At 49.6% G+C, this 17,174-nt stretch overlaps 1 protein-coding gene across 1 annotated transcript in view; it reads right to left on the bottom strand.

Annotated features, from left to right (window-relative positions):
- Positions 1-13,541: 13,541 nt before the first annotated feature.
- The window catches only part of LOC146757134 (uncharacterized), a 7,259-nt gene continuing 3,626 nt past the window's right edge, over positions 13,542-17,174 (bottom strand). The window contains exons 3-8 of the mRNA XM_085523479.1: positions 16,453-16,521; positions 16,240-16,311; positions 16,047-16,148; positions 15,218-15,361; positions 14,551-14,692; positions 13,542-14,365 (exon numbers count right to left, since the gene is read on the bottom strand). Of these exons, the coding sequence (XP_085379605.1) occupies positions 14,269-14,365; positions 14,551-14,692; positions 15,218-15,361; positions 16,047-16,148; positions 16,240-16,311; positions 16,453-16,521 (626 nt within the window). The 3' untranslated portion in view covers positions 13,542-14,268. The remainder of the gene's footprint in view (positions 14,366-14,550; positions 14,693-15,217; positions 15,362-16,046; positions 16,149-16,239; positions 16,312-16,452; positions 16,522-17,174) is intronic.

Raw genomic sequence — 17,174 nt, 5'->3', positions numbered from 1 at the left:
ATGTTCTCAAATTCACCTTTCAGCTGCTACACTTGTGTGCCACTTGGAGTCATCACAGACCCACGACACACTTTCCTCCCTCCTGCTTAAGCAGTGCCCTCCCATTTACGTGGAGGCAGCCAAACAGCAGCTCACAAGCAGCCCTTACCTACAGAGGATTCCTGTTTTCCAGGTTTATCAGCAATATTCAGTTGAATCACAGGCACCTCCCCTAAAACAAAGAAAAACAAAGTGCTTATTTGACAGAAACCAACAGAATTACTGACCTGTGAGCTCATTTCCCACCCAAAACAAAGACACCACTTTGACAGCCCCGACAGAAAATAATATTGCAACTGTAATGCACTCAGGGTAAGTCCCAATTGTAATTTATCCATTCCACTTAGGAGCCACCAAATGGAAGCAAAGGTACTCATCATTACCCTGCTTTGCAGACAGCGTCACAGTTCTGACCAGTGTCCGCACATTCTCCTTCTTCGGCACAGGAACAGTTTGAGATTGGAGCTGATGAGCAGGAGCTCCTGAAGGCCCTTCTGATCCAAGTGAACAAACAGACAGTGTTTACAACAGGAAAAAGAAAAGCCACTGCCAACAACAAAAACAAACCTGACAGAACCGTCACAAAGACCAAAGCCCATTTGTTACTCACTACTGTCCAATGTGCAACAACCACTGCACGGCTCTATTCCCCAACACAGTGCCAGCTATCTGAGTATTATCAGAAGGATAACAAAGTAGGGCATATGAACTCACCACTTTGTTGTTTGGTTTTATCCTTTTGTTTCTTCAGTCTGATTTCTTCAAGTGTTTTTATTCCAAAATTCAGACTGTCATCTGGGAACACAGAGCAGTGAATGAGACTGAAGGACAGAGGCACACGCTGAGGACCACAGCTCTGCAAACTGCCTCCTGCTCAGAAGCATGCAGAACAAACCCTGTCGGCTCTCCCCATAGCTAAGAGCACCATGGACCTGATGTCTGTCTGCTGCCCTCCTTTCATCCTTCTGGATATTAAAAGTAGGCTTTATCCCTTACTTTATCCCATCCACACGACATTAGATTCCTCTATCAGCAAATGTGGCTTTCACCACTGGTTGGAAAGATGCACATACAGGCACTTAAACTCCATGCTGTGGCCTCGTCGTGCTCTAATGCTGTAAACAAAGGAGTTTACCTTCCTAATCTGAAAGGCACATGAAGTTACAAGGTAGGAACAAGATCATGGAAATAGCTGATTCCATTCAGCAACCCTATGTTCTGTTGTGTTTGTACAATAAATTGCTTTGGAGTTAATTGGCAAGTGCTTCTGATTAATCCTGGAATACCTTGTTTGGTATCAGCATTAGATTTCCTGATGGAAATGATCCGCGATCCATGATGGTTTTCTTTAGCTGGTTGCTGGACAGGTGTTTTTATTCCTTCTCCCTCCTTAGAAAGCTGGTCTGTACAAGGAAAGAAAAAATCAGTCTCTTCAGTTACGCGGTAGGAATTCAATCAGATTTCCCATATTTATGTAGCTCATACAATGACACTTCAGCCCACAGTTAATATTCTTAAGTACAAATGTAAGTGACTACAGATGGGTTCTTTATTTAAACAGCTACACTTACCTGGTAAACCCATAGAAGCAGCCTATGTGAATAGATTAACTACTAGAGAACCAGGAAATCAACCACACTCACCATCACATTTGTCACCATGTGCAGAATTGATGACAACGGGAGGATGTGTCGGGCTTGGGACAGTCTCTGACTTTTCCACTTCCATCACTTCCAATGACTGTGGAAAGGGATCGGAGTGCACAGAAAGCTTGCTCTGCTGCACTGTTATCTGAGCTGCCCTCGGATCGTCACCTGCAGACTCTGGTGGACTCAGCAGAGTAGCTACAGGAAGAAAAGGATCAATTTAAAACTTTGATCCTAACCTTACAACCACTGCACAAAGATGGCAAGCAAGGCTGAAAACCCACACAGATAAATGCTGAGTCTCCAGTTGCCCATCCAACTGGCTACTGGGCGAACAAAGAAATTCCCCCCTACACAACATTCACCCAGTAAAAGCTTAAATTCAGGAAAACAACCTACAAGGCAAAGGCCACAGGAGCAGAAAGAAGCTGAGCATGCAAGAAAAAACTGAAATATCAGAAGCACATAAAGTTGAGCTGTGCTCCTATCTATCATCTTCCCAGCTTTCTTCTGTTCATTCAATCAGTCTCTCAGGAGCAGTTGTTTCAAAACATTGCCCTCCTCAACACTGGTCAAACTCTAGTAACATCACCCTGACTCAGCACGGAGCCCCTGGGCTGCACGGCTGCAAGCCCTCCAATGGAGCCCCTCCTTCAACACCACGAGTGACAGCAGTGAGTAACCCCAACACATTTGTCTGACCGCTGCAGGTCTTCAAGCTCACCCACCTGGACAACCTCAGCAAAGACAGCGATCTTCAAAGCCTTGCAGTTCACTTCTCCTGTAGGCTGAACCAACACTGAATCCGTCAATTAAGAATAATGGGGTAGGAAGAATTTTCCTCCTCACTTTGCCAATGTCAAATTCTGTAAGTTGGAATTTCTGGTCTTCAAGGTTTCTTCACCTACGAAGAAAACACTAAAACCTTCCCCTGTCTTTGTTACTTGTACAGCAAAAGCATGCCAGTGCGTATCGATACACAAATCCACACACATGTGCCTGAATACTGTAACTCAGCACTGCATGGAGCTGCAGCACGTTCTGCTCAGCCACAACAAGGGTTTGGGTCGGTTTTTTTTCTTTTCTGATGTAAAAATCAAATATTTTGGTATTTTAGGTTTGTTTTGTTGGTTGCTTTTTTTTTTTTAAGGTATCAAATGCAGTAAAACCTACAACCAGGACAGACAGAAGATCAAATTCAAGTGATTCGGAACTCTATCATTAAAGTGCTGCACTTTTCTGTGCTAAGCATTTCCTACAGTCAGTAAGGAAAGGCTGGAACCTTTTACTCACACAAACACTACTGAATTTTCCAAAAAATAATTTTTTTTTTCAGGGAAATTTCCCAAATCTAAACTAAAGAGAGGAGAAGTCGGGTTCTCAAGTTAGTTGCTGGACTGACTGCATGACAAAGGGAACAAAAACAGCAGTTAAGGATAAAGTTTCCTTCCCTCCTATAATACTGATAGAAATGCTGCCTTTTTACCTTTAGTACCTTCACAACAGATTCCTCTCTGGCAGATTCCTACGATCCTAAAGACCTCAATGCTGCTCAGCACAGACACCGGGCACCAACTGCCACTGGACTCTGCACCGTGGAACACGCACACAGCTCAGCACTTCTGTTCTCACAATTGGAAGGGTTCTAGAATCTAGAACCGCCTCATCAGATACTTGTGACCTCCCTGACTCCAGCCCTGGTGCACGCAGGCACCACCTGCCCAATACCCAACATCTCCCCCCTCTTTATCATCTGCAGCCCCTGTAAAGGTTCCCCCGCGTACTCCCTGTTACTCCAAAGGTGATTCGCACATTTAAGGCTATTCCGCAAATGATTCAAACATTAAACATATGCGAAAAACAATTAAGCTGTCATAATAACATACCAAAGTGATGCAGCTGTAGTGCCTACAATCCTGAAAGCACACAACAGCAATCTGCCTAACAATTGTGAAATGCTGTATGGCAACACTTAGTCAACTTGTAGAGAACAGTGCATTCAAGTTCAAGATAACAGCACAGTACACAATGGAGTTACAACTTTTCCAAGTTCAATGTAACACTATTGTACAGAATCTTTGTGGCAGTCCAGTTCTGTCCAGTGTGCATTATAATGTCACACTCCATAACCAAATAAGAAGACAAAAACATATTGGCTGTGCAGAATCGTTCTGAATGTCCTCCACTGGGGGATTATCCAGGAACAAGGTCTCCCCCACTCACGAACTATCAGTCCGGCATGAAGGCTGGATTCCCAGTTCGGACCTTCAGGCACATTGGGAGCAACGCTGTCTCATGTGCCGTTACCAGCAGCCGCTGCCCAGTGCTGACGTCAAATCACTGGCTGCACTGGAGACATTAACCAAGGAGACATTGACCAAAACTGGTGCTGGGATGTTCGGATCCTCACGGTGCACAGGATGGCTCGTCGTTTGGTGCCGGCTTAACCCAACGTGCCGGCAGCCAGCAGGGCCCACTTGGGGTCCCGACACAGACGTGTTTCCTGCCCATGACGAGGAGTGGCATAGGGTCTGGGAGCCATGGCCCTCCGTCGGGTCTGATCAGGACCTGACCTATTGGTGTCCATTCGGTCAGCTGATGGTCTCCCATCCAATTCTCTTACGCAGGAGGAGAGCGTGTGGGCACAGCTCAGGCCCCTCCAGCCCTCCCCCCACTTTAAGCGCACAAAGACGCCCCTTCAAGGTCTGATGTGCACACTCCATAATAGCCTGGCAGGTGCTGCTGCCGGGAATGCTGAAGATATGCTTAATGCCCCAAGCTGTGCACCAGCGTCCAAAACATGCATTTCTATATGCTGGGTCATTGTCAGTCTTTAACTCATGAGCTACACCCATGACAGCGATGGCCATGCACAACGCTTTTATGTAATGCATGGCAGTCTGTCCAGATTGTGCCACAGCCCAGAGAAAACCACTGCATGTGTCAGTTGTGACATGCAAGTGACGGAAACACCCAAACTCTGGGAAGTCTGTGACATTCATCTGCCAAACCTCATTTGGTCTCAAACCTCTGGGGTTCACCCCTGCAGGAAACAGGTTAGCCATAACTCCCGCTCCTCCTTGGCCGATTCAGTTAACTTTCTAAGAGCACCAAGGGTGGGTAGCAGCTTCTGCGCCTCTTCGTCCCCTGCAAAAGCTCACAGAACTCCATGCTGGCTTTCTCTAATGCTGACCAACTCACACAGTGAGATGCTCCGTCAGCCAGACCTCTCCGCGTTATCCACATAATAAGCAATTGAGGTCCTCATCACACACTCTGTGTCATTTCTTGTCAGCATGTCCTGTCCCATCCCTGGCTCTCCAGCAGGACTGTAATGCTGGGGTGAGCAACACTGGGCACTGTCAGTGTGTTTTTCTTGCAAGCATCTTCCAGGGAAACACGTGCAGGCGTTCCCCACTCCTGGCCGTATCTCTGCAGTGCTGGGTCCTGTGTGAGCAGAGCTCTCTGCCCCAGAAGCCAAGTCACTGCTGTGCAGAGCTCAGCCTCGGGCTGAATGTGCTCCTGAGTTTGTCCCAGTGCAAGGACAGCCTTCTCATTGCCCTTTAGGAGCACCTCTGGTGCTGATGGGTGCTCTGCTCTCAGCAACCACTGGATACACGGCTCCAGGCGCGTGTGTGCTTTGTCACCTTGAGCTGTTTTCTCTGATCGCATCTCACCCTGGGGAGCCGGGATTTCCCTTTGGTCTCGGTGTCACTTCGAGACCAGTAGCAACACTAGGGGTCAGAGGAGAGCTGCTGAATGTGTGAGCACAGCTGCTAATTGAGAAGGAGGTCGCACTCGTGTGACTTCTAAACCCGAATTAATGAGCTTACCTTCACCCTCCTGACTAATGCAGACCGCATGCAGCCCTGGGCCTGCCCTTCTCCAGCCTCCTGCCTTGTTTTGCCTACTCATAGGAAAAGATTTAGCATAGCTCAGAGCCCCAGGCAGCGCTTGGAATGCCAGCAGGAAAGAGCTGCTGGTGTCCACATAGCTCAGGACTGCAGGAGTGGGGCTGCTGGACCTCAGTGTTCTGAACACTCTGATGTGGAAGTGATTGGCAGATGCTGTGGCCGGAGGGATGAGGTGCCTGCAGGGCGTCCCTTGGAAGAAGGTTTGGTGAGGATGGATCCTCTGAGCCAGCATCGGGGACAGGGTGCTGGGTGCAAATGCCAGTGCTGCCCCCTGTCATCCTGTTGGTTTTAAAAGGAGCACAGCTCCGTTTCCAAACTTTGCCAACCACAGGCTGGCTGGCAGCTTGAAGGAACTGCCATGAAATTGGTCTAATGAAACGTTCCTGGCAGAGCTTCAGGATGGAGAAAGTGCAGTTTGTCCTCAACTGAGCTGAGGTCCAATGAGCTGAGTTTCCTGGCTCAGAGCAGAGGCCGTGAGCATCACGTCTCACAGTCTGTGTCACCTGGGCAGAGCCGTTAGGCAGGGGCTGCTAGTGGGGAGATGCCAAGGTTTAACATGAAGATGATTGCTCAGATATGCCTGAGTTCAGATGGAGGGGCCCATTGCCCTACCAGGTAGTGGAAGATGCTTGGGGGTGAGGCAGCTCGTGCTTTCCCATGCCTGTAGGACCTTACAGTGCTGTACCTTTCCACATACCTACCCCACCTTCTTTCTTTCCCATGCAGGGGTCATCATTAATCCAGTGGGTGGCACCAAGAATGCCCGGACAGCCCCACTGCAGTGCGTCTCTGTGGCAGAAGGACACACCAAGCCTGTGCTCTGCCTGGATGCCACCGATGAACTGCTTTTCACTGCCTGAAAAGGTATATGTTGGACAGAACAGGTGTGGGGGCTGCTGGCTTTTTATGCGCTATTCTCATAGATCTCCCCAGGCTGGTGTGGGGAATTGGGGTGCATGGCAGGGATGGCTCCTTCTGGGCTGCTCCCCTGTCCCTGCCTTCTGATGTCCAGGTGCTGGAGCAGGCTGGCTCCATTGCCCTGGAGTGGAGCTGTGGGTGGTGGGAGGCAGCGCTTGGGAAGGAGTCGGTGCCTCCATGCCACGGAGGAACTCCCCAGCCCAACTCTCTCAGTCACGTTCTTCTTCCTACAGACCGGAGCTGTAAGATGTGGAACTTGGTGACAGGTCAGGAAATTGCTTCCCTCAAGGGTCACCCAAATAATGTTGTTTCCATCAAGTACTGCAGCCACACGGGGTTGGTGTTCACCGTGTCCACGTTGTGGACATCCGGGACTCAGCGCGCTGCATCCGCACCCTGACGTATGTAGTGGGAAGAGTGGCTGTGGGGGACTGTGGGCAGCTCTGGCTTTGCAGAAGATGGTGTGAGGAACTCCTGTGGTCCCACAGGCTGGAAACAGAGCCCAGCTGTTTTAGGATCAGTGCCTACAGCTGTAGGAAACAGGGAGGCTTAGGGAGATCTTGGAATGGAATCTGTGGGGACCCTCTGCAGCAAAGGCTCAAAGGAAAGGACCTGGAAGAGCTTTTCAGCCCTTCCTGGGGGTGGCCAAGAGCACCAGCAAGAAGGGATGGGGATTTTCTTTTTTGCTTCAACTAATATGCCACAGGAAGACGACCACATTAACCCATCTGTATTTGTTGTTGTTGTTTATCTACAGCATGAAGAATTTCACTTGGAAAGTCTCTGCTGCCACTCATCGTACAACAGACTTAAAGCACAGCACTTGGCACCTAGCAGTGCTGTGAAGGGTTGGAAGGCAGCGCATCATTGTGCTGAGGGCCAAGAGACGGTTCAGACAACAGAAGCATTTGTCCACATTTCTGACATGAAGGCTGTCGCCTCCCGATCCGGCGACAAATCAAGGCTGCTGTGTGAAAGTACCGTGCCTCCGCACATGGGATCAGACGGGACTCACACACAGCGTGTAACACCGAATGTACCAGCTTAATGCCACGCCACAAACCTACCCAATACCCAACAGGGGGGACCAGTCAATGCTGCTCATCAGCCATCAACCCCAGATGCTGGAGAAGGCAGACCATGTTGTGGTGCTGGAGCATGACACGATGGCTGAGATGGGGACACCCACCGAACTGAGGACCCGCAATGGACCCTTGTAAGAGGCCATGCTTTTTACATTACTGTCTCAAAGTTTGCTGAAATGGACAAGTTCAGGCAAATCCTGACCAAGGTTCCAGGACTGAGACACACAGGAACCAAGGTTCGAGAAATCCCTTTGTTTAGGAGATGGACAAGTCGGGGAGCTACCAAAGGGAGATAAGATACTGATTAATGGCCCTTAAGTGGTCTTTTGTGTTGGCCTATCTCAAGGAAGATGGCCATCTCTGAGGACTAATGTCCCTCAAGTGGTCTTCCATGTTGGCCCATCTCAAGGAAGATTGACAACTCTGAGGAAATCACAGGACTCTGACCTGAGCCGTCCCGAAATGTCTCGAAGGCTGGAAAGAAGGATAAAAAGGGCACGGACAAACCCCAAATTTGAGGTTTTTTGACACCAGATGCCTCACTATGGAAACAAGGATGTTTTCTGTCATCAGATGCCTCTCTACGCGAGCGCCTGCATGCTGAAGAAGATGCCTGCATGCTGAAGAACCTTTGTGGGCATCTAGGTATCTGACCTCAGATTCCTCCACCATTGTCCTACTGCTGCCTATTATCTCTTCTGGGATTGCTGCTCGAGACTCTGCTCTGAGGGACCTCGCTGCCCAAGACTCCACTTCCTGAGACCTCGCTATTCTGACCATCTTCTCTGCGTTTCATCGATCTGTGGCCTGCTACTTCGCTGCTGCTCTCCCCTACGCTTATTTTGCCCCGGACCAACGTTAACAACGTGCTATGGGACGCTGCTGCATTCAGGAGGTGACTATTCCCCGCTTTAACGTAATTCTTGCTCTTTTCTACCTTTTTCTATCGCCTACTTTCCCTTCCCCATCACCCTAATTTTGGCATTTGTCCCTCTCCCTTCCCCATCTCCTCAACTGTCTATTATTTCCAATAAACTGGAATCAACTGTCTATTATTTCCAATAAACTGGAATGTATTTCCAATAAACGGATCAACATTTGAATGTTCTTCTTCTTAATCTCACCCGGGCATAACATATCAAAAGAACCTTTGCCTCACTCCTAAATTGAAGCGAGACAACCCTACAGCCGGCTGCTGCAGCACTGAGGACCACAGGGCAGCTGGAGTGGGATGCGATGGGACATGGGGAGCTGTGGCTGTCTCCGCTCCCCGCTGCAGGATGGGAAGAGTGGGATGCTCTGGGATTTGTATGGAATAAAGTGGAGATGTTTTGTAGAGGAGCAGGTTGGGATGGGGGGTGTGGGCAGCTCAGCCTCAGTGCATGGTTGGTTATGGAAGCTGGGTGTCTGCCCTCAGAATGTGGCTGTGGCAGCACTGTGGGTTATGGGGGGGAAGCACAGCTCAGCCCAATACTAGATGAACTTTCCAGTCATGTCTTCATGCCAAAGCGGTGCAGATAGCACAGGGAGTGCAAAGGGGAGGAGGAGAGCAGCAGTGTGAAATGGAGCAATGGGCAAAGAGTGTGGGGTGGGGGGAGGAGGGATGAGGAGAGGTCCCCTCATCCACCCCAACCCTGAGCACAGCACAGAGCAGAATGCAGGCAGGCTGAGCACAGAACAGCCCAACACTTTATTTCACAAGAAGCAGCACAGGAAAAGCATAACAGCATAGGAAGCAGAGGGAGATGTGAGAGGTAGAGGGGATGGGGCTGTGTTCATCACCGACCCCAAATGCTCGTGTGGCCAGTTGGCCCCTTGCAGGCTGAAGCACAGCACTCAGACGGTTTGGTTACTTCCTGTGTGAAGAAGAAGAGATGGTGTCCCATAGGGCCACGTTCACATCCCAGCCCTCAGCTCCCTGCAGAGTCCCAGCCCAGCCCTGGTGCAGCACCACAAGGAGCACAAGGAGCACAGGGACCCCTTCCAACCCCCAGCCCCACACCGCAGCTGTGCTCGAGTTGCTGGTTCCACCTTCCTGGCCTGTAAGGTAAGAAGAGCCATTGTCTCAGCCCAGTTTGTAGGAGGGAGGCAAGGTTCTTTGATATGCGTATACCTGGTGCGGGATTAAGAAACAACGGTTCAAACATTGGTCCGACCAGTTTATTACAAGACTTTATCAGGGAGATGGGGAAGGGGAGGACGGACGCTATTATGGTGTAGGGTGATGGGGAAGGGAATGCAGTAAAAATATGAAATAGAAGCAAGGAGTCTCTGTAGGAAGCAAGAGGGAGATATTCACCACCATGGATCCATCGAGGTTTGTAGTTCAGTCATTGGTCTTCAGTCGTGGTGGGTCGTCAGGCGTTGTTCTGTTAATGGTGACCATGATGACAATTTCCAATGGTAGCACCAACTTATTTATATGTCCAAAGTGGTCAAGTCAGCTCACTTTGGAGTGACAGCTCGAATCCAAAGTAGTTGAGTCAGCACTTCTTGGAATGGAAGCTTCTGGCTCTGGGATCTTAGCAGAAATTCCTTTGTTCCCATCTTCTGAGCCTTGCCAGCAGATAAGAGGGAGCAGGGATACCCATCCGCATCCTGTTTTTCACAGGGCACAATGGCTTCATTACCCAGTTTTCCCACACCAAGCTGGAGCTATTTAGTCCCGGGCCAGATCTTCCGCTCATAAACAGTCCTGAGCACTCTTCTGGAGGCAAACAGCTCTGAAGGAAGGTGCTTTCAAATATTCAAATACCCAAAAAGTGATATTGATTGTCACACGGTAGCACCCATTACTTGCCACTTCAATAAATCATTGAGAGTCTTCTCACAAGAAACACCTCAGGAAGCAAGCTTGGAGCCAGAAAACAAGGAAGGACTCTCACAGCCATGACCCCCAGCCCTGTTCTTGCTGTGGGGTATGGAGCAGCTTTGAGCACCAGGAAGGGGAACCCTGGGAGAAAGCGGGGACCTCAATGCTGCCCTGGCACTGGGCAGAGGTGGGGGACAGCGCTGCCCTCATCACTCACTGGGCGCCGTGTTGTAGCCTTTCTCCTTCTTCCCTGCAGACAGAGAGATGCATCAGCACAGGTTCACATCACAGCCAGGCTGAGGGCTCCTGAGGGAGCCTCAAATCCCCCCACAGCCCCCACTGTCCTCCTACACCCCTCCACTTTTACCTGCATGGCGTCTGTAGATGATGAATCCAACGCCAGCCATGATGGCAATGGCCACAACGGCGACAACCACCCCCACCACGTTGGGCACCAGGCTGGACTGTGACCGCTCTGGGGGAAGGCAGGGCTGTCAGCAGGAGAAGGGGCAGCCCAGAGCCCCCCAGCCCCACATCCCCTCACTCGCCTCATGAGTAGAGGCTGGGCTGGGGCAGGCTGGCGTGCTCCACGCAGCACTGGTACTTGTCCCCGTGCGGGGCACGTACCTCCGACCGGAGCTGTTGTAGTGCACGAAGATTTCGCCATCCACGTACCCCACTTCAAAGAACCAGGGCTGCTCGGGGCCGGATTCCGTCATCCCTATTTCAAAGTACCGCATGGAGTGGAGCTCTGCGGGGTCGGAGCGCGGCGACCCCCCCTTTTTTATTAATTAGCAAGCTACTGCCTATAGAATAACAACACTACTTATATTAATAACATAACCATTATAACTCAATCAAGACCTCGATTGACAATCCTCTAGAAGTGAAAAAAGAGACAAGTCAAACACAGATAACAACATTACTGTTAAACCTACTAAAAAGAACAAACTCGTTTGCTCTGCAACCTAAGTTTCTGCAACCTGGAAATAAATCCATGAGGGTCCCATTGTGTTCACATGACACTAGTTAGGAAAAGTCTTCAACTTTCATATACTCTGATATATTGATTTTTAATGGCCACTAACTATTGTGCAACAAATGCTTTTAGGATGCTCATAACCATGCCTTTGAGCTAATAATTGATAATTGAACTTTATGAAGTTGCATGTCAGATAGAACCAGTTTTAGAGGACAAATGTGCTGGAGTATCACTAGGGGCATTATTACTTATTGACCCTTGAGAAGCAGCAAACCGTGTTGGTGGTGGCTGCGACACGCGGTGCCAGCAGGGCCTTCCCTGCTTCAAAGTGCACCTTTCCTCTCTCACCCATCACAGATTCTCTCCTGCATTCAGGGTCTGAAGGATTTCTTCCAGTTGTACACCATATCCGCATGGCCAGTGCGTGATACAGAGCCCAAGTGGAACAGCTGCCGGGAAAACAGAATAAACTATCAAATTTAGTTCTATTAGTATGCACTTTTGTCTCAAGTGATGCATGGTCATATTTTTAAAATCCCAATTAGTTGGGTGTAAGAGACGTATCCATTCTACGATACAGGGTCATCCCTTTGCCTGGGATTCCTTTCCAGGTTTTGTCTTTGCAAATTAAGAAAAGCTAATTAATAGGCTAATAACATCATGAGTGAGCAGTACTAACATACTAAAAGAGCTATTCCCATAGATTACAGCACTGATTACATCAAATCCTTTCTTTAACACACATTTGATCTATGGATAATGCCTAAAATTCTAATTCTTGAGACTGCATTGGTAACAGAAAATCACACACTATGTCAAACCATTACTAATATTATTTATAACACCGCAAGTTACAAAGCAATTCCACTAGGAAAGAAACACACAAACACAGTTACTATAAAGGCTGGATGCTATTTTCTGCCTTGAGATGAGACCAACAACGTATTCTGGTGGTGTTAGTAACAACCGCACAAGATTAGAAGTGTCTAGTGTCATATGAGTATCCTCAGTGAAAATCCATTGAATGATTTGCTTAGAAGCTTCAGATCGTATCCCATAGTCAGTCACAGTCTTACCAGCCTGCTGTAACAATTTCCAATGATGCACTTCCCACCGAGCAGCTCCCTGCTGATCGTCTATCAGCGGGCAAGCGAGCTGAAACACAGCTTGACACGGTCCCTCCAATATCATTTCTCTAATGACTCCAGACCAACGCAAAGGTGGAGGATCGCTACGTGTAGGGGGGAATCGCATAGACAGGGGCTGTAAAGACATCGGTGAAACGCTCGAAGAGACTGATGCCTCCTTCGTACGCAGTTCTAAGTCCTGCAGCTCCTCAGTTAATGTTTTATTATGTTCCTCCAACACTTTCTCATTCCCACCATTATCCGAGTCGCTTTCACTCTCAGGAGCTTCTTGCTGCTCTGCACACCCCTCAGCCCCCCCCCCACCGCACCTTCCTCACCAGCCAAAACCGGATCTGCCAGAGACGTTGAAGAGGACGAGGACGGGGGATTATTCGGGGCTTCTGCGGCAGCCCTGACTTGTGAGGCTGTTGAGCAAACGGAGTACGAAACTCCTGGTAACAGGGAGTCAAGCTCTGACCTTGACTGAGCACTAGGTCCGGATAGAGCTTGTACCACAGCAGCAGCAATCTGCCGCTCGGCTTGCATATTCTTCAGTGTATTTATTTTGTATTCCTTATTTTTGGAGATAACAAAGTCCTACATATGGTCGACTATTTCTCGCCATTCGGCTACAGTGAACATCAGTGCCACCTCCTGAAGATGTCCATTCATATGAGCCCATTTTACCAGCTCGGATATGCATTTAGGAGATACCTGCTCCCCTCTCTTAGAGAGAATACATTTGAGCAGTTCCTCCACAGCTTCCCACAACATCGTGGCTTGCAGAGAACGGGATGGTACCCCGATGAGAGGTGAGTGCCAACCCCCCCCCCAGTTCTTTATTGCCCCCGCACCGCGCTGTTAGAGAGGGGAGGTTCTTTGTTCCTTCTCTCCCTGGGTTTGTTCCCGCTGTCACCGAGTGAGCTCTAGAGAGAACTCCGTGACACAAACTCATTGCAAAGTCTAAGCTAGAAGAAGCGTCACCTCAGTGTATCCCAGAAAAAGAACAGCGTTGAGATTTTAATTGGTTTTGGTTTTTTGTTTTATTGAGGGTGGGTTGTTTTTTGTTGTTTTTTTAGGGTTTTTTTGGGGTTTTTTTGTCTTTTTTTTGGGGGGGGGTCAGGGGGGTGCGAGGGGAAGGGAGAGGGAGGGGACAGTTGTTTGGTTGTTTTTCATATACAATAAAGCTATGCAGTTCCGCTGTCAGTCGCCTCAGAGAGTTCCCGAAGGAGCTCAACCACATTCTGCTCAACATCGAGTTGTTCCATTGAGTGGAACAATGGTAGTCTTGCAGATGGAGCAATGCAGGAATTCTGACAGGATCTCCAGGTGTATCCAGTTCATCATCTGAAAGCTCCGCAACCAAATTGGAAGGGACCAGTCCTCTTGTGCCATCTGTCAGCTCTCCCTGAAACCAGCCATTCTCACCCACATCTCCAAAGACATTATGCATTGTCCGGCAGTCAGAGGAAGCTCGTTTTCTGGGTCCTCATTAGGACCCTCAACAGGAATGTAGCTGTGTCGAGCTAAGAATCTTCAAACTGCTGGTGATACCTGTCCTGGAGAATGCAGGATGAAGGACAAAAGCTCTGCTCTCACATTCAGGGCCATCCTCTGACAGAAGGCAGCACTCAGGACTGTTCCCAAGGATCTCTTTCATGGCTTTGAGTTCAAGCTCCAGGTCTTCCAGATGACCTTGAAGACTTCTGGCCTCTTCAATGGCAGAATGGAACGGACTGGAGCTATTACGGAGACTCTTGTTTGACTGGGTCAGAGTCTGTCTCGTTGCCTTCCCCAGCTCTATCTGCTGCTTCTGCTGCTCTCTTTTCCCTCTTGCGTGCTCTGTGAGAATGAGTTTCAGAAAGCACTACTCACTGACAGGAAATAAGGGGAAACTTGAAAGACTTTGCAACCTAAGTCCTGGCAGTGTACTGCCAGCGGCTGATTTGGCCGTCCAGGATCCTGGCACCACAAATGCTTCATTGCCAAATGCAGCAATAAGGTGTTCTGGGGAAAGGCCAACTCACAGGTAGTTTTTGAGCACCCATATCACAGTACCAACGGCCAGCACCAGCGCAGGCAGCAGCATCGCTGAGACCGTCACCGGAATGCGGCGCTTCCGCACAGATCTGTGAGCAGCAGCCTCTGTGCTTTTGCCTATGTTCATCCCTGGAAGAAATGAGACAATGTCCCACGTTACCTTCAGCTGCGCTACAGATAATCTCTCAGTGTGCTTCATGGACCCAAGAGGTCATTTTGTCAGTGGGTGCCTCCGTCTCTGGTGCCGAAGCACCGGAGGACAAGAAGGATTGCTTCCACCTCTCGTTGGGTACGAAGAGGCTGCACAGGCACTACCCGTGTCCTCCTCTGGGCCGAGAGCTGGGGCTGTACTCTGGGGTCTGGGCTTGGTCTGTGGGGAGAGCTACAGAGCAGAATCCCTCATGCTTTTCCCGGCATGCGTGTCCTGAGCTCTCCTGTGGGACGCCCCCCAGGCTGAAGGTCAGGCTTCAGCCAGCACAGGGCACAGCCAGAGCCAGCCCAGGGGAGAAACACTCCTGCTTCTTTTACATGTGCTCTATGCTCACACGCTCAGGTCTGGCTGCTGACCTGGTGTGCAAGAGCTGGCAGCAAGAGCCTGCAGGCACGCAGTGACTCTGGTTTGTGACACCGTATGATCATGGGACAGAAATTAACCTGGCATGCCGGTTGGTGCTGCCTGCATTCCTCTGTCTGGGATGGGCAGTGTGGGATATCCACCTTCCTGGAGTGCATCCGGGACCGGCAGTGTGGGATATCCACCTTCCTGGAGTGCATCCCGCTCACTTTGTTGGTCCGTTCCTTTAGAAAGAAAGCAGGGCAGTAAGAGTGGGATGTCACGTGCCCTCATCAAAAACTGAGCTTCTCCAATCCCGAGCTCAGGAAAAGTCCAGGCCCCCCACCCCCAAGTACACTGTGAGCCCCTCTGTTACCCAAAGGCATTGGACAATGCTGACTCCCTCACACCTCTTGAGGAATCAGCTCCTGTGCAAGGCCCTCACATTCTGTGCTGTCACCAGCCCATCACAGCCAGGTAGCTGCAGGCTGAAATCCAAGCTCTAACACACAGTCCAAGCCTTCAGAATTAGCATCTCCACCTCATTTCCAGCATTAGCAAAGGCAGCCAACCCTGCTCGGGATGCTCCTCCTGCCTTGAACTTGTTCAGCTGCACGGAGGGCTTTGGATGAACAGAAGCACAGCGCTTGCCACTTGCTGCCATCTGGGTGCCAACGACTGCACAAAGCAGCTCTGACAAGTAATGGTTGTGCTGGGGGAGCAGCTGCCTCTGGGTCTTGGCTGGATGCAGACCATCTGGCAGCAGACCAGCTCTGGTGCTTGACAGCACCTGCAAGGTGATACATGGAACACGGCTGCAGCACGGCTCTGACCCATTCCTTCCTGCTGTGCAGGCTACAGCCTGCCCACACCTGCATATCACACCTCAGCTTCCCAGGTCCCACAGTGAACAGACTGAAGTATACCCACCACGCTCTGCCTTCTCCATTTCCTTCAGCAGTCGCTTCAGGAGACGGGATGAGCCCTGAGAGTATTTTCCTCGTTTGTATTCATCCTCTTCTCTTTCCGGACCTTAACAGAATGTATGAAGTTAAATATCATGTGCATGAAGTTTTGAAGATCAGCGGCGAGTCAGACAAGTCAGTGAAGACAGAGTACTCACTGCTGGGATTCCAGCTGGGCTCCAGCACAGGAGGAAACCGATGACCGGGCAGGGCCCACACTGGGGGCACTTCTGCAACCAAAGACCCATGAAAAGTTTCAGTCACACACTACAACATCAACTGAGTAGCAGAGCGTACAGGGGACTGTGCCATGAAATGGCACTGAAACGGGCAGCAAAAGCTCTCTAAAGAATTTCAAAGCTATGACGTACCTGCGCGATCCGACAGAGTTTCAGTTCCAGATCTCAGAGAGGAAGCTGGATCAACTCCTCTAGTCAAATCTGCAAATGAACACAGGACAAAGCAACTGCTACTGAGCATCCCTTCAGCCACAAGGTCGCAGGATGCAATTAAAGCCAGGGATTCCTTCACAACACTATTCTCTCCCTTCCGCACAGGGAAACAAGGGGCCTGGGAGAGCAGGAAGGATGCAGATAAGGAGTGAGACCTCACGGAAGTCATCAGGCAAGGAGGAGAATAGATGTTGTAAATACCAGAAGAGGAGTTGCATCCCCCTGATAAGAACAAGAGGGGTCTGCATGCTAAACAACTATTGAATATGTATCAGAATTCCGAGAAATCATTGACTATGTATGAGATGTACCTATATCTGTGTCACGATTTTACAAGTCCATGTGCAAGTTTGGTGGAGCTATCCCCCTTGCACCCAGCACTGGAATAAACATACCTGCTTTATAACCCATCTATGTGTTATAGAGTTTGATTCCGCAAGTCACTTACACCCCATATTTTTCCTAACAGCCACACTGGGTTATCTGGATTCGTTACATTTATCCATTGTTGCTGGCAGATGTTTCTCTCTCTCTCTCTGTCTTTAATCCCCACACAGCCCATCTTCCCAACTGTGGGTTTCGGTTAGGAGGTATGCACCCATAGGGTCCATGCCCTACTTGTAGATATTTATCCTGCCCAG

This window comes from Coturnix japonica, chromosome 24, assembly GCF_054131305.1.
Source record: "Coturnix japonica strain WE chromosome 24, WE-NBRP24, whole genome shotgun sequence".
Taxonomy (NCBI): domain Eukaryota; kingdom Metazoa; phylum Chordata; class Aves; order Galliformes; family Phasianidae; genus Coturnix; species Coturnix japonica.
Note: the sequence above shows the minus strand (reverse complement) of the source record. Positions and strands in the feature narration are given on the sequence as shown.